Source organism: Argopecten irradians, chromosome 3 (genome assembly GCF_041381155.1).
Source record: "Argopecten irradians isolate NY chromosome 3, Ai_NY, whole genome shotgun sequence".
Classification (NCBI taxonomy): Eukaryota; Metazoa; Mollusca; class Bivalvia; order Pectinida; family Pectinidae; genus Argopecten; species Argopecten irradians.
In genome coordinates this window covers 66,483,916-66,511,469 of record NC_091136.1, presented here as the reverse complement: position 1 = coordinate 66,511,469, position 27,554 = coordinate 66,483,916, and the positions used below count along the sequence as shown (strand labels likewise).

The 27,554-nt window shown below is 38.7% G+C and overlaps 1 protein-coding gene across 1 annotated transcript; it reads right to left on the bottom strand.

Moving 5' to 3' along the window:
* Positions 1-2,093: 2,093 nt before the first annotated feature.
* Positions 2,094-26,019, bottom strand: LOC138319390 (translation initiation factor IF-2, mitochondrial-like). Its single transcript, XM_069262490.1, is given in 7 exon segments — positions 2,094-2,345; positions 8,005-8,145; positions 8,659-8,823; positions 12,681-12,818; positions 18,087-18,117; positions 18,120-18,311; positions 25,723-26,019. Coding segments are annotated over 7 exon segments (1,122 nt in total). The 5' UTR covers positions 26,005-26,019; the 3' UTR covers positions 2,094-2,172.
* Positions 26,020-27,554: the final 1,535 nt, after the last annotated feature.

Genomic DNA, 27,554 nt, shown 5'->3' with positions numbered 1-27,554 from the left:
CTCAGAGATTTTTACAAACTATAGAGACACTTTTAGATGCTTTGTATATCCCATTTCAATATAATAAGCCAAGTTTTCTTTTTGGTATGTGTCTTAATGATAGACCTTCTCCAACAAATAGACTAGACAATGAAATTTTAATCATAATAAAACTATATATATATAAAACAAGATGTCTACATAAAGCTTTAAATCCCCATGCACTTATTAATTTAATCTATGAGCATTATACTTCTCAAATGCACATTGCTAACAGCAATGGTGAAAATGCACAACAGAAATGTAAAAATGAATGGAGGAAATGGGAAAAACTCATGAAATTATAAGATCATGGATTTCCTATATATTTTTGTATGAATATAAACTTATCATTACATATCATTACATAATAGAATGTTTATTTTATACAAGGGCAGGCATATTCATAAGCTTGATTATGATTGATCATTTAATTTTATTTTATGTACTCTTAAAATTCTTAACACGTATATCTTATCAATTACAAGCAAAATTCATATTCATCGAACATAATTACCACATTAATGGTAAAATATCAAAAGTTTTTTTTTTTTTAAATTTTTTTTCTCTAGCACTGTCTTTCTCTTTTATCTCTGTTCTCTTTCTTTCTTTCTCTCTCAATCTATTGTTTACTAAATTATTTCTTTTTTTCCTTTTCTTGTTTCTTCTAATGTGTATGTATGTGTGTAAAGATGAGTATGTAAGTGAGGACTTCTAAATATTCTTGTATGTGAAATAAAACAGAACATATGTATGCGTGATTACATGTATGTGTGTGAGAATGTGCGTGTGTGGTGAAAGTGGTATGAATGCAGTGTGATTCCTTTAGTAATACCAACAGCTTTATTATGATAATAGCCAATAAGGATGATGGTGATGAATGATAATGATGATGAGATGATAATAAAGATGATGAGATAATGATGATGAGATGATAATAAAGATGATGAGAATGATGATGAGTAATTAAAGCATGAATGATGGTGGCCATGATGATGACGATGAAATAATTTGATTGGTGAAAGTGATGATGAAATGGCTATGACTGATGAGATTTTACTTTTGAGTGTGTTGATGAGGATTTATTTATTATGATTGATGAGGATAAACTTTAAAGCATGAATGAAAATCATGGTGAGAATGATAATGATAATCAATTTAACTGTTTTTGTCTGTATATGTTGCTACTGTTGGAAAAAATAAAACAATTACAAAAAAACTTATGTAGCTACTGTACCATATACTCTCGTACTCCCGTGCATCCATATCATTTCAAATACTGATTACAGGATCGAGTGTCAATTTGGGCCGTTTGGTGACCGTGACTGATAAGCATTATTTTTTGTTTACAGATACCCAGGTGTTAGGACATCATGATATGACATCGGCCGGAGTACCTTGTGAGTTATGTGGGTTAAACAGGGGGCCAATTTTCTATTTTGTCCATTTTTGCTGGAACCAAATGATATTTTTGAATGATTTTTCATTAATTACAATGCAATGATATGTTGAAAATAAAGCAAATTGGAAAATATAACTCGGTGTTTAGAAAAACACTTTATTCTTTAATACAAAACACCAACTGGGCTAAAAATACTCACCTTTTCTTTGACAAACAATTAAGACATTGTATACTAAAGAACTTTTCAGATGAAATTGTCACTTTCTGATATACAATATGTATTTTACCAAGTAGGTCAATGTTGTTCTAGTGAATAGATTTGAACTACTTTGTCCAGCATACTACAGGCCCAATTTCTACTTTAGGTCTTTAACCTTACTGGGAAGCTTGAAGGTTTTCATCTACATGTATTTGACCTCTGAGATCTTGAAAGCCCTTTTTTTCCAGCATATTACAGGACCAATATTAGGTCTTTGGGTCTCTTAGTCATTGGCAAGAAGTCAAGGTCAAGGTCATTCATTTGAACAAACTTGGTAGCTCTTCATCCCAGCATGCTACAGACCCAAAATAAGATCTTTAGGCCTCTGAGTCATTGACAAAAAGATGTTTATAATATTTAAGCATATTTAACCCCTGTGACCTTGTATAAAGGATGATCTTATAGAAAAAACACTAATACATTTGTTGTCATCACATTTTTAATACAAACATCATTTCATGACTCCATATATAATGACTAAAAACAATTATCATCAAAATCCTGGATTCCAATCAAGCTTGGCTTCTTCTCTCTGTGACTTAAAACACACAATCTCATCTCCAGGTAGGAATTCAAAGTCTTCATCACACAATCTCACACCACACTCCATGCCTTTCTTTATTTCATCAACATTTTTCTTGAAGTGTTTCAGAGATGCTGCATTTCCTGAAAACATTAAGGAGATATTCTGATGTAAATGAAAAAATAAAGAAAAACATGTTGGTAAACTATACAATACTCATGCACAGTATAAATAGATACTCAAATGTTCATGCAGCGGTCAAAACTAAAAACATTTTTCCTTATACATTTTCAGAAGTGATTTCATGGGTGTCATTCCATTTACCTCCCCTGATATAAGAAAATTTTTATCACCCCTGGTAAATCATATTATCTCCCCTGATATGAGAAAAGTTTTATCTCCTCTGGTAAATCACATTACCTTCCCTGATATCAGAAAAGTTTTATCTTCCCTGGTAAATCACATTTTCTGCCCCGATATAAGAAAGGTTTTATCTCCCCTGGTAAATCTCATTACCTCCCCTGATATGAGAAAAGTTTTATCTCCCCTGGTAAATCTCATTACCTCCCCTGATATAAGAAAAGTTTTATCTCCCCTGGTAAATCTCATTACCTCCCCTGATATGAGAAAAGTTTTATCTCCCCTGGTAAATCTCATTACCTCCCCTGATATAAGAAAAGTTTTATCTCCCTTGGTAAATCACATTACCTCCCCTGATATGAGAAAAGTTTTATCTCCCATTGGAAAATCATATTACCTCCCCTGATATAAGAAAAGTTTTTATCTCCCCTGGTAAATCACATAACCTCCCCTGATATTAGAAAAGTTTTATCTCCCCTGGTAAATCACATTACCTCCCCTAATATGAGAAAAGTTTTATCTCCCCTGGTAAATCACATTACCTCCCCTAATATGAGGAAAGTTTTATCACCCCTGGTAAATCACATTACCTCCCCTAATATAAGAAAAGTTTATCTCCCCTGGTAAATCACATTACCTCCCCTAATATGAGAAAAATTTTATCTCCCCTGGTAAATCACATTACCTCCCCTAATATAAGAAAAGTTTTATCTCCCCTGGTAAATCTCATTACCTCCCCTGATATGAGAAAAGTTTTATCTCCCCTGGTAAATCACATTACCTTCCCTGATATCAGAAAAGTTTTATCTTCCCTGGTAAATCACATTTTCTGCCCCGATATAAGAAAGGTTTTATCTCCCCTGGTAAATCTCATTACCTCCCCTGATATGAGAAAAGTTTTATCTCCCCTGGTAAATCTCATTACCTCCCCTGATATAAGAAAAGTTTTATCTCCCCTGGTAAATCTCATTACCTCCCCTGATATGAGAAAAGTTTTATCTCCCCTGGTAAATCTCATTACCTCCCCTGATATAAGAAAAGTTTTATCTCCCTTGGTAAATCACATTACCTCCCCTGATATGAGAAAAGTTTTATCTCCCCTGGTAAATCATATTACCTCCCCTGATATAAGAAAAGTTTTTATCTCCCCTGGTAAATCACATAACCTCCCCTGATATGAGAAAAGTTTTATCTCCCCTGGTAAATCTCATTACCTCCCCTGATATAAGAAAAGTTTTATCTCCCCTGGTAAATCTCATTACCTCCCCTGATATGAGAAAAGTTTTATCTCCCCTGGTAAATCACATTACCTCCCCTAATATGAGAAAAGTTTTATCTCCCTTGGTAAATCACATTACCTCCCCTGATATAAGAAAAGTTTTATCTCCCCTGGTTAATCACCTAAACTCCCCTGATATGAGAAAAGTTTTATCTCCCTTGGTAAATCTCATTACCTCCCCTGATATAAGAAAAGTTTTATCTCCCCTGGTAAATCTCATTACCTCCCCTGATATCAGAAAAGTTTTATCTCCCCTGGTAAATCACATTACCTCCCCTAATATGAGAAAAGTTTTATCTCCCTTGGTAAATCACATTACCTCCCCTGATATAAGAAAAGTTTTATCTCCCCTGGTTAATCACCTAAACTCCCCTGATATGAGAAAAGTTTTATCTCCCCTGGTAAATCACATTACCTCCCCTGATATAAGAAAAGTTATATCTCCCCTGGTAAATCTCATTACCTCCCCTGATATAAGAAAAGTTTTATCTTCCCTGGTAAATCACATTTTCTGCCCCGATATAAGAAAGGTTTTATCTCCCCTGGTAAATCTCATTACCTCCCCTGATATGAGAAAAGTTTTATCTCCCCTGGTAAATCTCATTACCTCCCCTGATATAAGAAAAGTTTTATCTCCCCTGGTAAATCTCATTACCTCCCCTGATATGAGAAAAGTTTTATCTCCCCTGGTAAATCTCATTACCTCCCCTGATATAAGAAAAGTTTTATCTCCCTTGGTAAATCACATTACCTCCCCTGATATGAGAAAAGTTTTATCTCCCATTGGAAAATCATATTACCTCCCCTGATATAAGAAAAGTTTTTATCTCCCCTGGTAAATCACATAACCTCCCCTGATATTAGAAAAGTTTTATCTCCCCTGGTAAATCACATTACCTCCCCTAATATGAGAAAAGTTTTATCTCCCTTGGTAAATCACATTACCTCCCCTGATATAAGAAAAGTTTTATCTCCCCTGGTTAATCACCTAAACTCCCCTGATATGAGAAAAGTTTTATCTCCCCTGGTAAATCACATTACCTCCCCTGATATAAGAAAAGTTATATCTCCCCTGGTAAATCTCATTACCTCCCCTGATATAAGAAAAGTTTTATCTACCCTGGTAAATCTCATTACCTCCCCTGATATGAGAAAAGTTTTATCTCCCCTGGTAAATCACATTACCTTCCCTGATATCAGAAAAGTTTTATCTTCCCTGGTAAATCACATTTTCTGTCCCGATATAAGAAAGGTTTTATCTCCCCTGGTAAATCTCATTACCTCCCCTGATATGAGAAAAGTTTTATCTCCCCTGGTAAATCTCATTACCTCCCCTGATATAAGAAAAGTTTTATCTCCCCTGGTAAATCTCATTACCTCCCCTGATATGAGAAAAGTTTTATCTCCCCTGGTAAATCTCATTACCTCCCCTGATATAAGAAAAGTTTTATCTCCCCTGGTAAATCTCATTACCTCCCCTGATATAAGAAAAGTTTTATCTCCCCTGGTAAATCTCATTACCTCCCCTGATATAAGAAAAGTTTTATCTCCCCTGGTAAATCTCATTACCTCCCCTGATATGAGAAAAGTTTTATCTCCCCTGGTAAATCTCATTACCTCCCCTGATATAAGAAAAGTTTTATCTCCCCTGGTAAATCATATTACCTCCCCTGATATAAGAAAAGTTTTTATCTCCCCTGGTAAATCACATAACCTCCCCTGATATTAGAAAAGTTTTATCTCCCCTGGTAAATCATATAACCTCCCCTGATATTAGAAAAGTTTTATCTCCCCTGGTAAATCACATTACCTCCCCTAATATGAGAAAAGTTTTATCTCCCTTGGTAAATCACATTACCTCCCCTGATATAAGAAAAGTTTTATCTCCCCTGGTTAATCACCTAAACTCCCCTGATATGAGAAAAGTTTTATCTCCCCTGGTAAATCTCATTACCTCCCCTGATATAAGAAAAGTTTTATCTCCCCTGGTAAATCTCATTACCTCCCCTGATATGAGAAAAGTTTTATCTCCCCTGGTAAATCTCATTACCTCCCCTGATATAAGAAAAGTTTTATCTCCCTTTGTAAATCACATTACCTCCCCTGATATAAGAAAAGTTTTATCTCCCTTGGTAAATCACATTACCTCCCCTGATATAAGAAAAGTTTTATCTCCCCTGGTAAATCACATTACCTCCCCTAATATGAGAAAAGTTTTATCTCCCTTGGTAAATCACATTACCTCCCCTGATATAAGAAAAGTTTTATCTCCCCTGGTAAATCTCATTACCTCCCCTGATATTAGAAAAGTTTTTATCTCCCCTGGTAAATCACATAACCTCCCCTGATATTAGAAAAGTTTTATCTCCCCTGGTAAATCACATTACCTCCCCTAATATGAGAAAAGTTTTATCTCCCTTGGTAAATCACATTACCTCCCCTGATATAAGAAAAGTTTTATCTCCCCTGGTAAATCACATTACCTCCCCTGATATAAGAAAAGTTATATCTCCCCTGGTAAATCTCATTACCTCCCCTGATATAAGAAAAGTTTTATCTCCCCTGGTAAATCTCATTACCTCCCCTGATATGAGAAAAGTTTTATCTCCCCTGGTAAATCACATTACCTCCCCTGATATAAGAAAAGTTTTATCTCCCCTGGTTAATCACCTAAACTCCCCTGATATGAGAAAAGTTTTATCTCCCCTGGTAAATCACATTACCTCCCCTGATATAAGAAAAGTTTGATCTCCCCTGGTAAATCTCATTACCTCCCCTGATATCAGAAAAGTTTTATCTCCCCTGGTAAATCACATTACCTCCCCTGATATTAGAAAAGTTTTATCTCCCCTGGTAAATCACATTACCTCCCCTAATATGAGAAAAGTTTTATCTCCCTTGGTAAATCACATTACCTCCCCTGATATAAGAAAAGTTTTATCTCCCCTGGTTAATCACCTAAACTCCCCTGATATGAGAAAAGTTTTATCTCCCCTGGTAAATCACATTACCTCCCCTGATATAAGAAAAGTTTGATCTCCCCTGGTAAATCTCATTACCTCCCCTGATTTCAGAAAAGTTTTATCTCCCCTGGTAAATCACATTACCTCCCCTGATATAAGAAAAGTTTTTATCTCCCCTGGTTAATCTCATTACCTCCCCTGATATCAGAAAAGTTTTATCTCCCCTGGTAAATCACATTACCTCCCCTGATATAAGAAAAGTTTTATCTTCCCTGGTAAATCACATTACCTCCCCTGATATAAGAAAAGTTTAATCTCCCCCTGGTAAATCACATTACCTCCCCTGTATAAGAAAAGTTTTATCTCCCCTGGTAAATCACATTACCTCCCCTGATATAAAAAAAGTTTTATCTCCCCTGGTAAATCACATTACCTCCCCTGATATAAGAAATGTTTTATCTTCCCTGGTAAATCACATTTTCTGCCCCGATATAAGAAATGTTTTATCTTCCCTGGTAAATCACATTACCTCCCTTGATATAAGAAAAGTTTTATATCCCCTGGTAAATCACATTACCTCCCCTGATATAAGAAAAGTTTTATCTCCCCTGGTAAATCTCATTACCTCCCATGATATGAGAAAAGTTTTTATCTCCCCTGGTAAATCACATTACCTCCCCTGATATCTGAAAAGTTTTATCTCCCCTGGTAAATCTCATTACCTCCCCTAATAAATCACATGACCTCCCTTGTTATAAGTTTTATTTCTCCTGAAAAATCATGTCTAATTAACTCTACTGATCCTGATAAAAAATGTCAGAAATGGTATCTGACTTATATCCTTGATAAAATGTTCTCTGATTACAGTTATAAATGTTAATTGATGAAAGAAACCTAAAATAGTACATAATAACAACAAAAAAATGGAAGTGGTCCTAAAATAGGGTGTCTGTTCTAACAGTCTTGTTGAAAGGACAAAAATTCTGCTTCTATGTCTGGCCGAACCAATCAAATTAGGAGGATTTGCCTGCTAAATTTTTCATGATAATGAGATGTGGCCTATGTAACCAAGGGTAAATGAATGTCTGTAATTTACTCCTGGGACTGAGGATGCCTCCGATGATAAAATGTCAGATATGTAAACACATTTAAATCTCCTGATAAAGAGTGTCCCCTGATAAAAGAAAATGTCTACATTACCTCTAAATAGTGTCTCCCCATCACGTATGACCTTGAACATTGAGGACATTAGCAGCCTTCCCTTGACACACTTACATCCGGCAACAGACAGCTGCTTCTTACCGTCATGGAAAGGAAAAGATTGAATCACACTGGCTTCACCTGAAAGATGGATTCACAACATCAAGTAAGAGTACATAATCAGATCTTTTAACCAATTGTTTGGCAGTCAGTAACCATATCTCCATCTGAATATTGAACTCCTATCCCATAAAGTTTGTAGTATTTCCCACAGCAAAAGAACAAACATCATCCTGAAGTCTTGTTCCTTTTTATAAACTAATGCAAATTTGACCCCCTCCCCTGGGGAAACCAATATCACAGTGCCATAAAATTGAGATTTCTGACAAACCTTACTGTCTACCATAACATGATCTGGAAGTACTGACCCTTCCATCCATGAAGAGTTTTAGTTTCAACCATATCAGGATCTTAAGCAGATTACTGGAAATTCAGTTTGACCTTCAGGCACCTGGGGTAACGACCAGTACACTTTAAATTTTTGTTCGAAATTGTTATCACAATCTGTTTGGTGGTTTCAGAAAAGAAGACGAGAATATGTCAAATTGTACAAACATGTTTAGGAATGGACAGGGATGGACGAGAACTCATTACCTATCACATCTTCCACCTCCTCCGGGGGGATCCTAGAAATCATTGTGTCTTTGATATCATCAATCATCTTGTATATTACGTTGTGTTCCCGTATTGAAATATCTTTGGCTGTGGCCAGTTTCCGCATATCTTGTGGAACGTTCACATTAAATGCGTAGATATCGCCTACAAGAATAAGGCTACTTATAAGACAATGTTAATTAGTCACAGTCACCACACTAAACAGTCACCACACTAAACAGTCACCACACTAAACAGTCACCACACTAAACAGTCACCACACTAAACAGTCACCACACTAAACAGACCACACTAAACAGTCACCACACTAAACAGTCACACTAAACAGTCACCACACTAAACAGTCACCACACTAAACAGTCACCACACTAAACAGTCACCACACTAAACAGTCACCACACTAAACAGTCACCACACTAAACAGTCACCACACTAAACAGTCACACACTAAACAGTCACACACTAAACAGTCACCACACTAAACAGTCACCACACTAAACAGTCACACACTAAACAGTCACCACACTAAACAGTCACCACACTAAACAGTCACACACTAAACAGTCACCACACTAAACAGTCACCACACTAAACAGTCACCACACTAAACAGTCACACTAAACAGTCACACTAAACAGTCACCACACTAAACAGTCACCACACTGAACAGTCACCACTAAACAGTCACCACACTAAACAGTCACCACACTAAACAGTCACCACACTAAACAGTCACACTAAACAGTCACCACACTAAACAGTCACACTAAACAGTCACCACACTAAACAGTCACCACTAAACAGTCACCACACTAAACAGTCACCACACTAAACAGTCACCACACTAAACAGTCACACTAAACAGTCACCACACTAAACAGTCACCACACTAAACAGTCACACTAAACAGTCACCACACTAAGCAGTCACCACACTAAACAGTCACCACACTAAACAGTTTATTGAACAAGAGGCCCAGAGGGCCTGTATCGCTCACCTGGTTTGAAATGCCAAGTAATGTTCTGAATACAGGTTCATTGTTTCTTTTGTGAAGGAATTTTAATATTAACCTCTAAATCCCCTATTGGGCCCCACCCCTCCTGCCCCCAGGGGGTCAGAGCCAAAATTTATACAAGTTCTGTTCCCCTTCCCCCAAGGATGTTTATGGCTAAATTTGGTCACAATCCAAGCAAAACTCTAGGACAAGTAGCGATTTATAGGATTTACCTCTATTTCCCTTATTGGGCTCCACCCGTCCTGCCCCCGGGGGGTCAGAGCCAAAATTTATACAAGTTCTGTTCCCCTTCCAAAAAGGATGTTTGTGGCCAAATTTGGTTACAATCCATGCAGAACTCTTGGACAAGTATCGATTTATATGATTTACCTATAATTCCCCTATTGGGCCCCGCCCCTCCTGCCCCCCGGGACCAGAGCCAAAATTTATACAAACTCAGTTCTTGTTCTCCCAAGGATATTCCTGCCAAATTTGGTTACATTCCATGCAGAAATATTAACCTCTAAATCCCCTATTGGGCCCCACCCCTCCTGCCCCCAGGGGGTCAGAGCCAAAATTTATACAAGTTCTGTTCCCCTTCCCCCAAGGATGTTTATGGCCAAATTTGGTCACAATCCAAGCAAAACTCTAGGACTAGTAGCGATTTAAAGGATTTACCTCTATTTCCCCTATTGGGCCCCACCCCTCCAGCCCCCGGGGGGCCAGAGCCAAAATTTATACAAGTTCTGTTCCCCTTCCCCCAAGGATGTTTGTGGCCAAATTTGGTTACAATCCATGTAGAACTCTATGACGAGTAGCGATTTAAAGGATTTACCTCTATTTCCCCTATTGGGCCCCGCCCCTCCTGCCCCCGGGGGGTCAGAGCCAAAATTTATACAAGTTCTGTTCCCCTTCCCCCAAGGATGTTTGTGGCCAAATTTGGTTACAATCCATGCAGAAATCTAGGACAAGTAGTGATTTATAGGATTTACCTCCATTTCTCCTATTGGGACCCGGCCCTCCTGCCCCCGGGGGTCAGAGCCAAAATTTATACAAGTTCTGTTCCCCCTCCCCCAAGAATGGTTCTGGCCAAATTTGGTTACAATTCATGCAGAACTCTAGGACAAGTAGCGATTTATAGGATTTACCTCTATTTCCCCTATTGGGCCCCGCCCCTCCTGCCCCTGGGGGGTCAGAGCCAAAATTTATACAAGTTCTGTTCCCCTTCCAAATAGGATGTTTGTGGCCAAATTTGGTTACAATCCATGCAGAACTCTTGGACAAGTATCGATTTATAGGATTTACCTATAATTCCCCTATTGGGCCCCGCCCCTCCTGCCCCCCGGGACCAGAGCCAAAATTTATACAAACTCAGTTCTTATTCTCCCAAGGATATTCCTGCCAAATTTGGTTACATTCCATGCAGAACTCTATGACTAGTAGCGATTTAAAGGATTTACCTCTATTTCCCCTATTGGGCCCCACCCCTCCAGCCCCCAGGGGGCCAGAGCCAAAATTTATACAAGTTCTGTTCCCCCTCCCCCAAGGATGTTTGTGGCCAAATTTGGCTACAATCCATGTAGAACTCTATGACTAGTAGCGATTTAAAGGATTTACCTCTATTTACCCTATTGGGCCCCGCCCCTCCTGCCCCGGGGGGGTCAGAGCCAAAATTTATACAAGTTCTGTTCCCCCTCCCCCAAGGATGTTTGTGGCCAAATTTGGTTACAATCCATGCAGAACTCTAGGACAAGTAGCGATTTATAGGATTTACCTCTATTTCCCCTATTGGGCCCCGCCCCTCCTGCCCCCAGGGGGTCAGAGCCAAAATTTATACAAGTTCTGTTCCCCCTCCCCCAAGGATGTTTGTGGCCAAATTTGGTTACAATCCATGCAGAACTCTAGGACAAGTAGCGATTTATAGGATTTACCTCTATTTCCCCTATTGGGCCCCGCCCCTCCTGCCCCCGGGGGGTCAGAGCCAAAATTTATACAAGTTCTGTTCCTCCTCCCCCAAGGATGTTTGTGGCCAAATTTGGTTACAATCCATGCAGAACTCTATGACTAGTAGCGATTTAAAGGAAATGTTGACGGACAGACGGACGACGGACGACGGACGCCGCGCCATGACATAAGCTCACCGGCCCTTCGGGCCAGGTGAGCTAATAAATCAAAAGCATTGGGCAACAGGCTAGGCCTATATAAGCCCTTTCCTAGCCAGAAACTAATCAAATGTATTAAGTTGATTAAACAACATCTTAATTAAACAAATTTGGTATGTAACAAAACAATATTATTAATACTATTAATATGCCAAGTATTGAAGTTATACTCTTATGGATATATAAGTTTGAGACTAATTTTCATATTGATATTTTTATATACATGTATAGTATAATTGTACAAGGGAGATAATTCATTAATAGACTGAATGATATTATAGTAGTAAGATAGTAATTAGTTATTTAATATAACAGACTAGTAAGCCACTGAAAACTTTTTTGAAGTTTTCTCAGTTTTAACTGGTACACAATCCAGTGGTTCTGCCTGTGTCTGGGACTACAAAAGTCCATAGTCAATTATTGGCAAAAGCCCCTAACACAGGCGAATACTAGATTCGCACCCAACAAAACTGGAAGTTAAATAAGATTCATATAATAAAAGGAAATTTAATTTTTTCTTTTTCTTCTTTTTTTTTTTTTTTTAGAAGTTCTGATCGCCATCACTACCCACCATCGCCATATTTTGGAATATTTTGATATCGGTTAAATATTAAAGACCTTTTCATGTGCCTATTGTAGCTATATACAAGGTTTCATACATCAATTGGATAAAACAAAATTGAATAAAAGCATAAGTTTCATTTTTATTAAAAGATGAACACAACTATACTCCTGTATTTATTTTCTAGCATCTATGAAGAGCATTATACTACCTTAATATAGAGTCAGAAGTAAAGATTTCATGTATAATGAAAATACTATTATCATGTATCAAGAGTACTGACCATTAAATACTTCAGCAGTTTCTATATCAGAAGTAGTCACTTCTCCAACGTCATATTTTAAAACATCCAACCGACACTGAGGAGACTTATACGTGCTGAGACAATTCAAAATAGCTTCCACTGATCCGTCAACATCACCTGAAAAAAGAATGACATTGATCAGACACAAACGAAAACAAGGAGCCGCAAAGTGTGGCATTATGCTTAGAACGGTTTTAAAGTTATAGCCCAGAAACAAGAAGAAACAGTAATTTGGTATTTTTTTACCAAGTTTCCATGGTAAAAGAAAACAAGAGGCCCAGAAGGCCTGTATCGCTCACCTGGTTTGTAATGCCAAGTAATGTTCTGGATACAGGTTCATTGTTTCTTTTCTGAAGGAAATTGAATATTTATCAAATTCCCCTATTGGGCCCCATCCCTCCTGCCCCCCGGGGCTCAGAGCCAAAATTTATACAAATTCTGTTCCCCTTCCCCCAAGGATGTTTGTGGCCAAATTTGGTTACAATCCATGCAGAACTCTAGGACAAGTAGCGATTAATAGGATTTACCTCAAATTCCCCTATTGGACTCGCCCCTCCTGCCCCCGGGGCTCAGAGCCAAAATTTATACAAGTTCTGTTCCCCTTTGCCCAAGGATGTTTGTGGCCAAATTTGGTTACAATCCATGAAGAACTCTATGATTAGTAGCGATTTAAAGGAAATGTTGACGGACAGATGGACGGACGACGGTCGCCGCACCATGACATAAGCTCACCGGCCCTTCGGGCCAGGTGAGCTAAAAACACCTAACATGGAAGGTCCACAATAGAAACAAGAGATCCCAGAGGGATCTTGCAGCCCTAAAGAATTATCTATGTCTGATAATGGAAAGAGGGATCTTTTCTCTGCTTTTCAAACTTTTGATACATATTGCTACATATGAAATTTGAGACAGATCATTTCAGTATTCTCTGAGAAATAGCTGTAAGAAACTTCAATTATCAAATTCCAAGATAAAAGTCCCAAAATGCAACATGTACAACTAGACGCCTAGGGGAACCTGCACATAAAATTTGAGACAGATCCCTTTAGAACTTTCTGAGAAATAGCGGTAACAAACTTCAATTGTCAAAATCCAAGATCAGCGTCCAGTTGGCCACCTTCTTCACCGATCAGTCCCTAAATGTAATATGGACATCTAGGACCCTAGGGGAACCTTCTTCACCGATCAGTCCCTAAATGTACATCTAGGACCCTAGGGGAACCTTCTTCACCGATAAGTCCCTAAATGTAATATGCACATCTAGGACCCTAGGGGAACCTTCTTCACCCATCAGTCCCTAAATGTAATATGCACATCTAGGACCCTAGGGGAACCTTCTTCACCGATCAGTCCCTAAATGTAATATGCACATCTAGGACCCTAGGGGAACCTTCTTCACCCATCAGTCCCTAAATGTAATATGCACATCTAGGACCCTAGGGGAACCTTCTTCACCGATCAGTCCCTAAATGTAATATGCACATCTAGGACCCTAGGGGAACCTTCTTCACCGATCAGTCCCTAAATGTAATATGCACATCTAGGACCCTAGGGGAACCTTCTTCACCGATCAGTCCCTAAATGTAATATGCACATCTAGGACCCTAGGGGAACCTTCTTCACCGATCAGTCCCTAAATGTAATATGCACATCTAGGACCCTAGGGGAACCTTCTTCACCGATCAGTCCCTAAATGTACATCTAGGACCCTAGGGGAACCTTCTTCACCGATAAGTCCCTAAATGTAATATGCACATCTAGGACCCTAGGGGAACCTTCTTCACCGATAAGTCCCTAAATGTAATATGCACATCTAGGACCCTAGGGGAACCTTCTTCACCCATCAGTCCCTAAATGTAATATGCACATCTAGGACCCTAGGGGAACCTTCTTAACCCATCAGTCCCTAAATGTAATATGCACATCTAGGACCCTAGGGGAACCTTCTTCACCCATCAGTCCCTAAATGTAATATGCACATCTAGGACCCTAGGGGAACCTTCTTCACCCATCAGTCCCTAAATGTAATATGCACATCTAGGACCCTAGGGGAACCTTCTTCACCGATCAGTCCCTAAATGTAATATGCACATCTAGGACCCTAGGGGAACCTACGTGTGAAAACTTGAGAGAGATCCCTTTTGTACTTTCTGAGAAATAGCGGTAACAAGAAATGTTAATGGATGGAAGGACGGATGGATGGATGGAAGAACGGACGGATGACGGACCACGGATGAAAAGTGATTTGAATAGCCCACCATCTGATGATGGTGGGCTAAAAGCACAACTAGGCTCTTGTCTGATATATTCAGAAAATTTCCTGGAGTTGCATTGAACGGTTTTGGAGTTATAGTCTGGAACAAAAAGATACAGTATTTTGGTATTTTTGACGAAGTTTCCATGGTAACGGAAAATATTTCCAAAATGGAATGTCTGCAATAGCAAAAGGCACAACTAAGGTATTTGTATGAAATATACAGAAAGTTTCAAGGAGCTGTGCTGAATGGTTCTGTGCTGAATGGTTTTGGAGTTGTAGTCAAGAAACAAAAGCTAACAGTAATTTTGTGTTTTTGAATAAGTTTCCATGGTAACAGAAAAAATTCCCAAAATGGAAGGTCCGCAATAGCAAAAGGCGCAACTAGGGCACTTGTCTGGTGTATACAGAAAGTTTCAAGAAGCTGCTTTGAATGTTTTTGGAGTTATAGCCAGGAAATGAATCTCGGACGGACAAAGACACACGGACGAACGGAAGGAGCTTCAATTATTATGGGGGTAACATGTAATGTTTGAATCTGCTGGTTATAAATCATTTACAGTGAGTTAAAGACGGGCAGTATCTCTGTGCTAACAGGCAGTTTTAGTGTATCTCTGTGTTAACAGTCAGTTTTAGTGTATCTCTGTGTTAACAGTCAGTTTTAGTGTATCTCTGTGTTAACAGACAGTTTTAATGTATCTCTGTGTTAACAGTCATTTTAGTGTATCTCTGAGTTAACAGACACCTTTAGTGTATCTCTGTGTTAACAGACAGTTTTAGTGTATCTCTGTGTTAACAGTCAGTTTTAGTGTATCTCTGTGTTAACAGACAGTTTTAGTGTATCTCTGTGTTAACAGTCAGTTTTAGTGTATCTCTGTGTTAACAGACAGTTTTAGTGTATCTCTGTGTTAACAGACAGTTTTAGTGTATCTCTGTGTTAACAGTCAGTTTTAGTGTATCTCTGTGTTAACAGACAGTTTTAGTGTATCTCTGTGTTAACAGACAGTTTTAGTGTATCTCTGTGTTAACAGACACCTTTAGTGTATCTCTCTGTTAAGTAACAGACACCTTTAGTGTATCTCTGTGTTAACAGTCAGTTTTAGTGTATCTCTGTGTTAAACAGACAGTTTTAGTGTATCTCTGTGTTAACAGTCAGTTTTAGTGTATCTCTGTGTTAACAGACAGTTTTAGTGTATCTCTGTGTTAACAGACAGTTTTAGTGTATTTCTGTGTTAACAGTCATTTTAGTGTATCTCTGTGTTAACAGACACCTTTAGTGTATCTCTCTGTTAACAGACACCTTTAGTGTATCTCTGTGTTAACAGTCAGTTTTAGTGTATCTCTGTGTTAACAGACACCTTTAGTGTATCTCTGTGTTAACAGACACCTTTAGTGTATCTCTCTGTTAACAGACACCTTTAGTGTATCTCTGTGTTAACAGTCAGTTTTAGTGTATCTCTGTGTTAACAGACACCTTTAGTGTATCTCTGTGTTAACAGACACCTTTAGTGTATCTCTCTGTTAACAGACACCTTTAGTGTATCTCTGTGTTAACAGTCAGTTTTAGTGTATCTCTGTGTTAACAGACAGTTTTAGTGTATCTCTGTGTTAACAGACAGTTTTAGTGTATCTCTGTGTTAACAGACACCTTTAGTGTATCTCTGTGTTAACAGACAGTTTTAGTGTATCTCTGTGTTAACAGTCAGTTTTAGTGTATCTCTGTGTTAACAGTCAGTTTTAGTGTATCTCTGTGTTAACAGACAGTTTTAGTGTATCTCTGTGTTAACAGACAGTTTTAGTGTATCTCTGTGTTAACAGACAGTTTTAGTGTATCTCTGTGTTAACAGACAGTTTTAGTGTATCTCTGTGTTAATAGACAGTTTTAGTGTATCTCTGTGTTAACAGACACCTTTAGTGTATCTCTGTGTTAACAGACAGTTTTAGTGTATCTCTGTGTTAACAGTCAGTTTTAGTGTATCTCTGTGTTAACAGTCAGTTTTAGTGTATCTCTGTGTTAACAGACAGTTTTAGTGTATCTCTGTGTTAACAGACAGTTTTAGTGTATCTCTGTGTTAACAGACAGTTTTAGTGTATCTCTGTGTTAACAGACAGTTTTAGTGTATCTCTGTGTTAACAGTCAGTTTTAGTGTGTCTCTGTGTTAACATTCAGTTTTAGTGTATCTCTGTGTTAACAGTCAGTTTTAGTGTATCTCTGTGTTAACAGACAGTTTTAGTGTATCTCTGTGTTAAATCAGTTTTAGTGTATCTCTGTGTTAACATTCAGTTTTAGTGTATCTCTGTGTTAACAGACAGTTTTAGTGTATCTCTGTGTTAACAGTCAGTTTTAGTGTATCTCTGTGTTAACAGTCAGTTTTAGTGTATCTCTGTGTTAACAGACAGTTTTAGTGTGTCTCTGTGTTAACAGACAGTTTTAGTGTATCTCTGTGTTAACAGACAGTTTTAGTGTGTCTCTGTGTTAACAGTCAGTTTTAGTGTATCTCTGTGTTAACAGTCAGTTTTAGTGTATCTCTGTGTTAACAGACAGTTTTAGTGTGTCTCTGTGTTAACAGACAGTTTTAGTGTGTCTCTGTGTTAACAGACAGTTTTAGTGTATCTCTGTGTTAACAGTCAGTTTTAGTGTATCTCTGTGTTAACAGTCAGTTTTAGTGTATCTCTGTGTTAACAGTCAGTTTTAGTGTATCTCTGTGTTAACAGTCAGTTTTAGTGTATCTCTGTGTTAACAGACAGTTTTAGTGTGTCTCTGTGTTAACAGTCAGTTTTAGTGTATCTCTGTGTTAACAGTCAGTTTTAGTGTATCTCTGTGTTAACAGACAGTTTTAGTGTGTCTCTGTGTTAACAGACAGTTTTAGTGTGTCTCTGTGTTAACAGACAGTTTTAGTGTGTCTCTGTGTTAACAGACAGTTTTAGTGTGTCTCTGTGTTAACAGACAGTTTTAGTGTATCTCTGTGTTAACAGTCAGTTTTAGTGTATCTCTGTGTTAACAGTCAGTTTTAGTGTATCTCTGTGTTAACAGTCAGTTTTAGTGTATCTCTGTGTTAACAGACAGTTTTAGTGTATCTCTGTGTTAACAGTCAGTTTTAGTGTATCTCTGCGCTAATCTGCAGATTTACCTTTTATGACAACAGACACCTGGGGAGTAGTATATCATCTTCCTCAGACTCTTTTTCTTTTTTCACTGCCCGCCTATAAAAACCTCGTGAACGTAAAAAAGTCCTCTTCTCAAGGTATGCATTTCTTAATTTTGATCGTCTTCCCTCTATTTCTTCTAATATCTTCTCTTCCTGAAGTTTGAAAAGGTTGTTTTTTCTCCACACTATTGCATCTCGGATTTCAGCCTATGAAGACAAGAGAAAGAACCATTAGAATTCTGTATATTATAACAGTCCATTTAACCCATTTTGTTGAGTCCATTATTCAGTTTTCAGTACAGGAAATGCTTCACAATGATCAATGTGTGCATGTCATCCAAATGCTGTCCCATTCCTGACGTGTGAAATAATTTAAAACTGCAATTCAAAATAATTGAAATTCTCTGAAATGTGATTTCCCTGACTGAATGAACAGCACCTATATATTATCCCCAACACGATTTTCCAGGGACATCAATCTACATTTGTTATATACCATCCCCAACACGATTTTCCAGGGACATCAATCTACATTTGTTATATACCATCCCCAACACGATTTTCCAGGGACATCAATCTACATTTGTTATATACCATCCCCAACACGATTTTCCAGGGACATCAATCTACATTTGTTATATACCATCCCCAACACGATTTTCCAGGGACATCAATCTACATTTGTTATATACCATCCCCAACACGATTTTCCAGGGACATCAATCTACATTTGTTATATACCATCCCCAACACGATTTTCCAGGGACACCAATCTACATTTGTTATATACCATCCCCAACACGATTTTCCAGGGACACCAATCTACATTTGTTATATACCATCCCCAACACGATTTTCTAGGGACACCAATCTACATTTGTTATATACCATCCCCAACACGATTTTCTAGGGACACCAATCTACATTTGTTATATACCATCCCCAACACGATTTTCAGGGACACCAATCTACATTTGTTATATACCATCCCCAACACGATTTTCCAGGGACACCAATCTACATTTGTTATATACCATCCCCAACACGATTTTCCAGGGACACCAATCTACATTTGTTTATATACATCCCCACACGATTTTCCAGGGACACCAATCTACATTTGTTATATACCATCCCCAACACGATTTTCCAGGGACACCAATCTACATTTGTTATATACCATCCCCAACACGATTTTCTAGGGACACCAATCTACATTTGTTATATACCATCCCCAACACGATTTTCCAGGGACACCAATCTACATTTGTTATATATACCATCCCCAACACGATTTTCTAGGGACACCAATCTACATTTGTTATATACCATCCCCAACACGATTTTCCAGGGACACCAATCTACATTTGTTATATACCATCCCCAACACGATTTTCTAGGGACACCAATCTACATTTGTTATATACCATCCCCAACACGATTTTCCAGGGACACCAATCTACATTTGTTATATACCATCCCCAACACGATTTTTTTTAACTCCCAGGGACACCAATCTACATTTGTTATATACCATCCCCAACACGATTTTCTAGGGACACCAATCTACATTTGTTATATACCATCCCCAACACGATTTTCTAGGGACACCAATCTACATTTGTTATATACCATCCCCAACACGATTTTCCAGGGACACCAATCTACATTTGTTATATACCATCCCCAACACGATTTTCTAGGGACACCAATCTACATTTGTTATATACCATCCCCAACACGATTTTCTAGGGACACCAATCTACATTTGTTATATACCATCCCCAACACGATTTTCTAGGGACACCAATCTACATTTGTTATATACCATCCCCAACACGATTTTCCAGGGACACCAATCTACATTTGTTATATACCATCCCCAACACGATTTTCTAGGGACACCAATCTACATTTGTTATATACCATCCCCAACACGATTTTCTAGGGACATCAATCTACATTTGTTATATACCATCCCCAACACGATTTTCCAGGGACACCAATCTACATTTGTTATATACCATCCCCAATTCAGACACGATTTTCCAGGGGACATCAATCTACATTTGTTATATACCATCCCCAACACGATTTTCTAGGGACATCAATCTACATTTGTTATATACCATCCCCAACACGATTTTCCAGGGACACCAATCTACATTTGTTATATACCATCCCCACACGATTTTCCAGGGACACCAATCTACATTTGTTATATACCATCCCCAACACGATTTTCTAGGGACACCAATCTACATTTGTTATATACCATCCCCAACACGATTTTCTAGGGACACCAATCTACATTTGTTATATACCATCCCCAACACGATTTTCTAGGGACATCAATCTACATTTGTTATATACCATCCCCAACACGATTTTCCAGGGACATCAATCTACATTTGTTATATACCATCCCCAACACGATTTTCCAGGGACATCAATCTACATTTGTTATATACCATCCCCAACACGATTTTCTAGGGACATCAATCTACATTTGTTATATACCATCCCCAACACGATTTTCCAGGGACATCAATCTACATTTGTTATATACCATCCCCAACACGATTTTCTAGGGACATCAATCTACATTTGTTATATACCATCCCCAACACGATTTTCTAGGGACACCAATCTACATTTGTTATATACCATCCCCAACACGATTTTCTAGGGACACCAATCTACATTTGTTATATACCATCCCCAACACGATTTTCTAGGGACACCAATCTACATTTGTTATATACCATCCCCAACACGATTTTCTAGGGACACCAATCTACATTTGTTATATACCATCCCCAACACGATTTTCTAGGGACACCAATCTACATTTGTTATATACCATCCCCAACACGATTTTCTAGGGACACCAATCTACATTTGTTATATACCATCCCCAACACGATTTTCTAGGGACACCAATCTACATTTGTTATATACCATCCCCAACACGATTTTCTAGGGACACCAATCTACATTTGTTATATACCATCCCCAACACGATTTTCTAGGGACACCAATCTACATTTGTTATATACCATCCCCAACACGATTTTCTAGGGACACCAATCTACATTTGTTATATACCATCCCCAACACGATTTTCTAGGGACACCAATCTACATTTGTTATATACCATCCCCAACACGATTTTCCAGGGACACCAATCTACATTTGTTATATACCATCCCCAACACGATTTTCTAGGGACACCAATCTACATTTGTTATATACCATCCCCAACACGATTTTCTAGGGACACCAATCTACATTTGTTATATACCATCCCCAACACGATTTTCCAGGGACACCAATCTACATTTGTTATATACCATCCCCAACACGATTTTCCAGGGACACCAATCTACATTTGTTATATACCATCCCAACACGATTTCCCCAACACGATTTTCCAGGGACACCAATCTACATTTGTTATATACCATCCCCAACACGATTTTCCAGGGACACCAATCTACATTTGTTATATACCATCCCCAACACGATTTTCCAGGGACACCAATCTACATTTGTTATATACCATCCCCAACACGATTTTCTAGGGACACCAATCTACATTTGTTATATACCATCCCCAACACGATTTTCTAGGGACACCAATCTACATTTGTTATATACCATCCCCAACACGATTTTCTAGGGACACCAATCTACATTTGTTATATACCATCCCCAACACGATTTTCTAGGGACACCAATCTACATTTGTTATATACCATCCCCAACACGATTTTCCAGGGACACCAATCTACATTTGTTATATACCATCCCCAACACGATTTTCTAGGGACACCAATCTACATTTGTTATATACCATCCCCAACACGATTTTCCAGGGACACCAATCTACATTTGTTATATACCATCCCCAACACGATTTTCTAGGGACACCAATCTACATTTGTTATATACCATCCCCAACACGATTTTCTAGGGACACCAATCTACATTTGTTATATACCATCCCCAACACGATTTTCTAGGGACACCAATCTACATTTGTTATATACCATCCCCAACACGATTTTCTAGGGACACCAATCTACATTTGTTATATACCATCCCCAACACGATTTTCTAGGGACACCAATCTACATTTGTTATATACCATCCCCAACACGATTTTCTAGGGACACCAATCTACATTTGTTATATACCATCCCCAACACGATTTTCTAGGGACACCAATCTACATTTGTTATATACCATCCCCAACACGATTTTCCAGGGACACCAATCTACATTTGTTATATACCATCCCCAACACGATTTTCCAGGGACACCAATCTACATTTGTTATATATACCATCCCCAACACACGATTTTCCAGGGACACCAATCTACATTTGTTATATACCATCCCCAACACGATTTTCTACATTTGTTATATACCATCCCCAACACGATTTTCTAGGGACATCAATCTACATTTGTTATATACCATCCCCAACACGATTTTCCAGGGACATCAATCTACATTTGTTATATACCATCCCCAACACGATTTTCCAGGGACATCAATCTACATTTGTTATATACCATCCCCAACACGATTTTTTAGAGACACCAATCTACATTTGTTATTAAAACACCTGACATTATGTACCTCCACAAGTGTTAGATTTTACACTACCTGGGTCTTGAATGACCCAGTTTGGTTCACACCCCTCAGATTCTTAATTATTGAAGAACAACACTCACAAGACTGGAACACAACTGTACACAACTGTGGGTGGCTACACTCAATGGTTTGTTTGTTGGTTTGAGTTTTACGGCCCATCGACAACTAAGGTAATTTAGGGCCTACACTCAATGGTTTGTTTGTTTGTTTGAGTTTTATGGCCAATCGACAACTAAGGTCATTTAGGGCCAACACTCAATGGTTTGTTTGTTTGTTTTATGGCCCATCGACAACTAAGGTCATTTAGGGCCAACACTCAATGGTTTGTTTGTTTGTTTTACGACCCATCGACAACTAAGGTCATTTAGGGCCAACACTCAATGGTTTGTTTGTTTGTTTTACGGCCCATCGACAACTAAGGTCATTTAGGGCCAACACTCAATGGTTTGTTTGTTTGTTTGAGTTTTACGGCCCATCGACAACTAAGGTCATTTAGGGCCAACACTCAATGGTTTGTTTGTTTGTTTGAGTTTTACAGCCCATCGACAACTAAGGTCATTTAGGGCCTACACTCAATGGTTTGTTTGTTTGTTTGAGTTTTACGGCCCATCGACAACTAAGGTCATTTAGGGCCAACACTCAATGGTTTGTTTGTTTGAGTTTTACGGCCCATCGACAACTAAGGTCATTTAGGGCCTACACTCAATGGTTTGTTTGTTTGTTTGTTTTACGGCCCATCGACAACTAAGGTCATTTAGGGCCTACACTCAATGGTTTGTTTGTTTGTTTGTTTTACGTCCCATCGGCAACAAAGGTCATTTAGGGCCTACACTCAATGGTTTGTTTGTTTGTTTGTTTGAGTTTTACGGCCCATCGACAACTAAGGTCATTTAGGGCCTACACTCAATGGTTTGTTTGTTTGAGTTTTACGGCCCATCGACAACTAAGGTCATTTAGGGCCAACACTCAATGGTTTGTTTGTTTGTTTTACGGCCCATCGACAACTAAGGTAATTTAGGGCCTACACTCAATGGTTTGTTTGTTTGAGTTTTACGGCCCATCGACAACTAAGGTCATTTAGGGCCTACACTCAATGGTTTGTTTGTTTGTTTGAGTTTTACGGCCCATCGACAACTAAGGTCATTTAGGGCCAACACTCAATGGTTTGTTTGTTTGAGTTTTACGGCCAATCGACAACTAAGGTCATTTAGGGCCTACACTCAATGGTTTGTTTGTTTGTTTGTTTGTTTTACGGCCCATCGACAACTAAGGTCATTTAGGGCCAACACTCAATGGTTTGTTTGTTTGTTTTACGGCCCATCGACAACTACGGTCATTTAGGGCCTACACTCAATGGTTTGTTTGTTTGTTTGTTTGAGTTTTACGGCCCATCGACAACTAAGGTCATTTAGGGCCAACACTCAATGGTTTGTTTGTTTGAGTTTTACGGCCCATCGACAACTAAGGTCATTTAGGGCCAACACTCAATGGTTTGTTTGTTTGAGTTTTACGGCCCATCGACAACTAAGGTCATTTAGGGCCAACACTCAATGGTTTGTTTGTTTGTTTGTTTTACGGCCCATCGACAACTAAGGTCATTTAGGGCCAACACTCAATGGTTTGTTTGTTTGTTTGTTTTACGGCCCATCGACAACTAAGGTCATTTAGGGCCTACACTCAATGGTTTGTTTGTTTGTTTTACGGCCCATCGACAACTAAGGTCATTTAGGGCCTACACTCAATGGTTTGTTTGTTTGTTTGTTTTACGGCCCATCGACAACTAAGGTCATTTAGGGCCTACACTCAATGGTTTGCTTGTTTGTTTTACAGCCCATCGACAACTAAGGTCATTTAGGGCCAACACTCAATGGTTTGTTTGTTTGTTTTACGGCCCATCGACAACTAAGGTCATTTAGGGCCAACACTCAATGGTTTGTTTGTTTGAGTTTTACGGCCCATCGACAACTAAGGTCATTTAGGGCCAACACTCAATGGTTTGTTTGTTTGTTTGAGTTTTACGGCCCATCGACAACTAAGGTCATTTAGGGCCTACACTCAATGGTTTGTTTGTTTGTTTTACGGCCCATCGACAACTAAGGTCATTTAGGGCTAACACTCAATGGTTTGTTTGTTTGTTTGTTTTACAGCCCATCGACAACTAAGGTCATTTAGGGCCTACACTCAATGGTTTGTTTGTTTGTTTTACGGCCCATCGACAACTAAGGTCATTTAGGGCCAACACTCAATGGTTTGTTTGTTTGTTTTACGGCCCATCGACAACTAAGGTCATTTAGGGCCAACACTCAATGGTTTGTTTGTTTGTTTTACGGCCCATCGACAACTAAGGTCATTTAGGGCCAACACTCAATGGTTTGTTTGTTTGTTTGAGTTTTACGGCCCATCGACAACTAAGGTTATTTAGGGCCAACACTCGATGGTTTGTTTGTTTGTTTTACGGCCCATCGACAACTAAGGTCATTTAGGGCCTACACTCAATGGTTTGTTTGTTTGTTTGTTTGAGTTTTACGGATCATCGACAACTAAGGTCATTTAGGGCCAACACTTAATGGTTTGTTTGTTTGTTTGTTTTACGGCCCATCGACAACTAAGGTTATTTAGGGCCAACACTCAATGGTTTGTTTGTTTGTTTTACGGCCCATCGACAACTAAGGTCATTTAGGGCCTACACTCAATGGTTTGTTTGAGTTTTACGGCCCATCGACAACTAAGGTCATTTAGGGCCTACATTCAATGGAAGATTATCTTCCTCAACTTTGTTCACAGATTTGAAAATGAGAAATATTCTATACTTGTCAGTGAAAACAACACTTATACAGAACACAGAATAGAAAAAAGCTTTAAATGAAATATATAATTATCTTTTAGCTGTAAAAAGCATTGCTGAAGTACATAAAACAATGATGTAGTAAATTAAAATCACCAGAACGTTATTACCTCCGTCGTTGCCTGAAGTATCTCACTCCCAGCAGACGGCAATTCCCTCCAGCCGGCAATCTCAACGGGAGTGGAAGGAGGTGCTTCCTTTATAGGATGTCTGTTCTCATCAAACATTTGGCGGACCTGGAGTATTGATAACAAAGTGTACAGAAGGGGACTAATGGCTTCTACAGATAAATACAAAATATATAGTATAAGCTGTAATTTGGCGAGGATTAAGAAAGACAAAAGTGGCAAGATTTTACTCCATACTAATGTCCTAATATAACAACACTCCATACTGATGTCCTAACTCTACCACACTCCATACTGATGTCCTAATACTACCACACTCCATACTGATGTCCTTATACTACAACACTCCATACTGATGTCCTTATACTACCACACTCCATACTGATGTCCTTATACTACCACACTCCATACTGATGTCCTAATACTACCACACTCCATACTGATGTCCTAATACTACCACACTCTATACTGATGTCCTAATACTACCACACTCCATACTGATGTCCTAATACTACCACACTCCATACTGATGTCCTAATACTACCACACACTCCATACTGATGTCCTAATACTACCACACTCCATACTGATGTCCTAATACTAACACTACTGATGTCCTAATATACTGATGTCCTAATACTACCACACTCCATACTGATGTCCTAATACTACCACACTCCATACTGATGTCCTAATACTACCACACTCCATACTGATGTCCTAATACTACCACACTCCATACTGATGTCCTAATACTACTACCACACTCCATACTGATGTCCTAATACTACCACACTCCATACTGATGTCCTAATACTACCACACTCCATACTGATGTCCTAATACTACCACACTCCATACTGATGTCCTAATACTACTACCACACTCCATACTGATGTCCTTATACTACCACACTCCATACTGATGTCCTAATACTACCACACACTCCATACTGATGTCCTATACTACCACACTCCATACTGATGTCCTAATACTACCACACTCCATACTGATGTCCTTATACTACCACACTCCATACTGATGTCCTTAATACTACCACACTCCATACTGATGTCCTAATACTACCACACTCCATACTGATGTCCTAATACTACCACACTCCATACTGATGTCCTAATACTACCACACTCCATACTGATGTCCTAATACTACCACACTCCATACTGATGTCCTAATACTACCACACTCAATACTGATGTCCTAATACTACCACACTCCATACTGATGTCCTAATACTACCACACTCCATACTGATGTCCTAATACTACCACACTCCATACTGATGTCCTTATACTACCACACTCCTGATGTCCTAATACTGATGTCCTATATACTACCACACTCCATACTGATGTCCTAATACTACCACACTCCATACTGATGTCCTAATACTACCACACTCCATACTGATGTCCTAATACTACCACACTCCATACTGATGTCCTTAATACTACCACACTCCATACTGATGTCCTAATACTACCACACTCCATACTGATGTCCTTATACTACCACACTCCATACTGATGTCCTAATACTACCACACTCCATACTGATGTCCTAATACTACCACACTCCATACTGATGTCCTAATACTACCACACTCCATACTGATGTCCTAATACTACCACACTCCATACTGATGTCCTAATACTACCACACTCCATACTGATGTCCTAATACTACCACACTCCATACTGATGTCCTAATACATACCACACTCCATACTGATGTCCTAATACTACCACACTCCATACTGATGTCCTAATACTACCACACTCCATACTGATGTC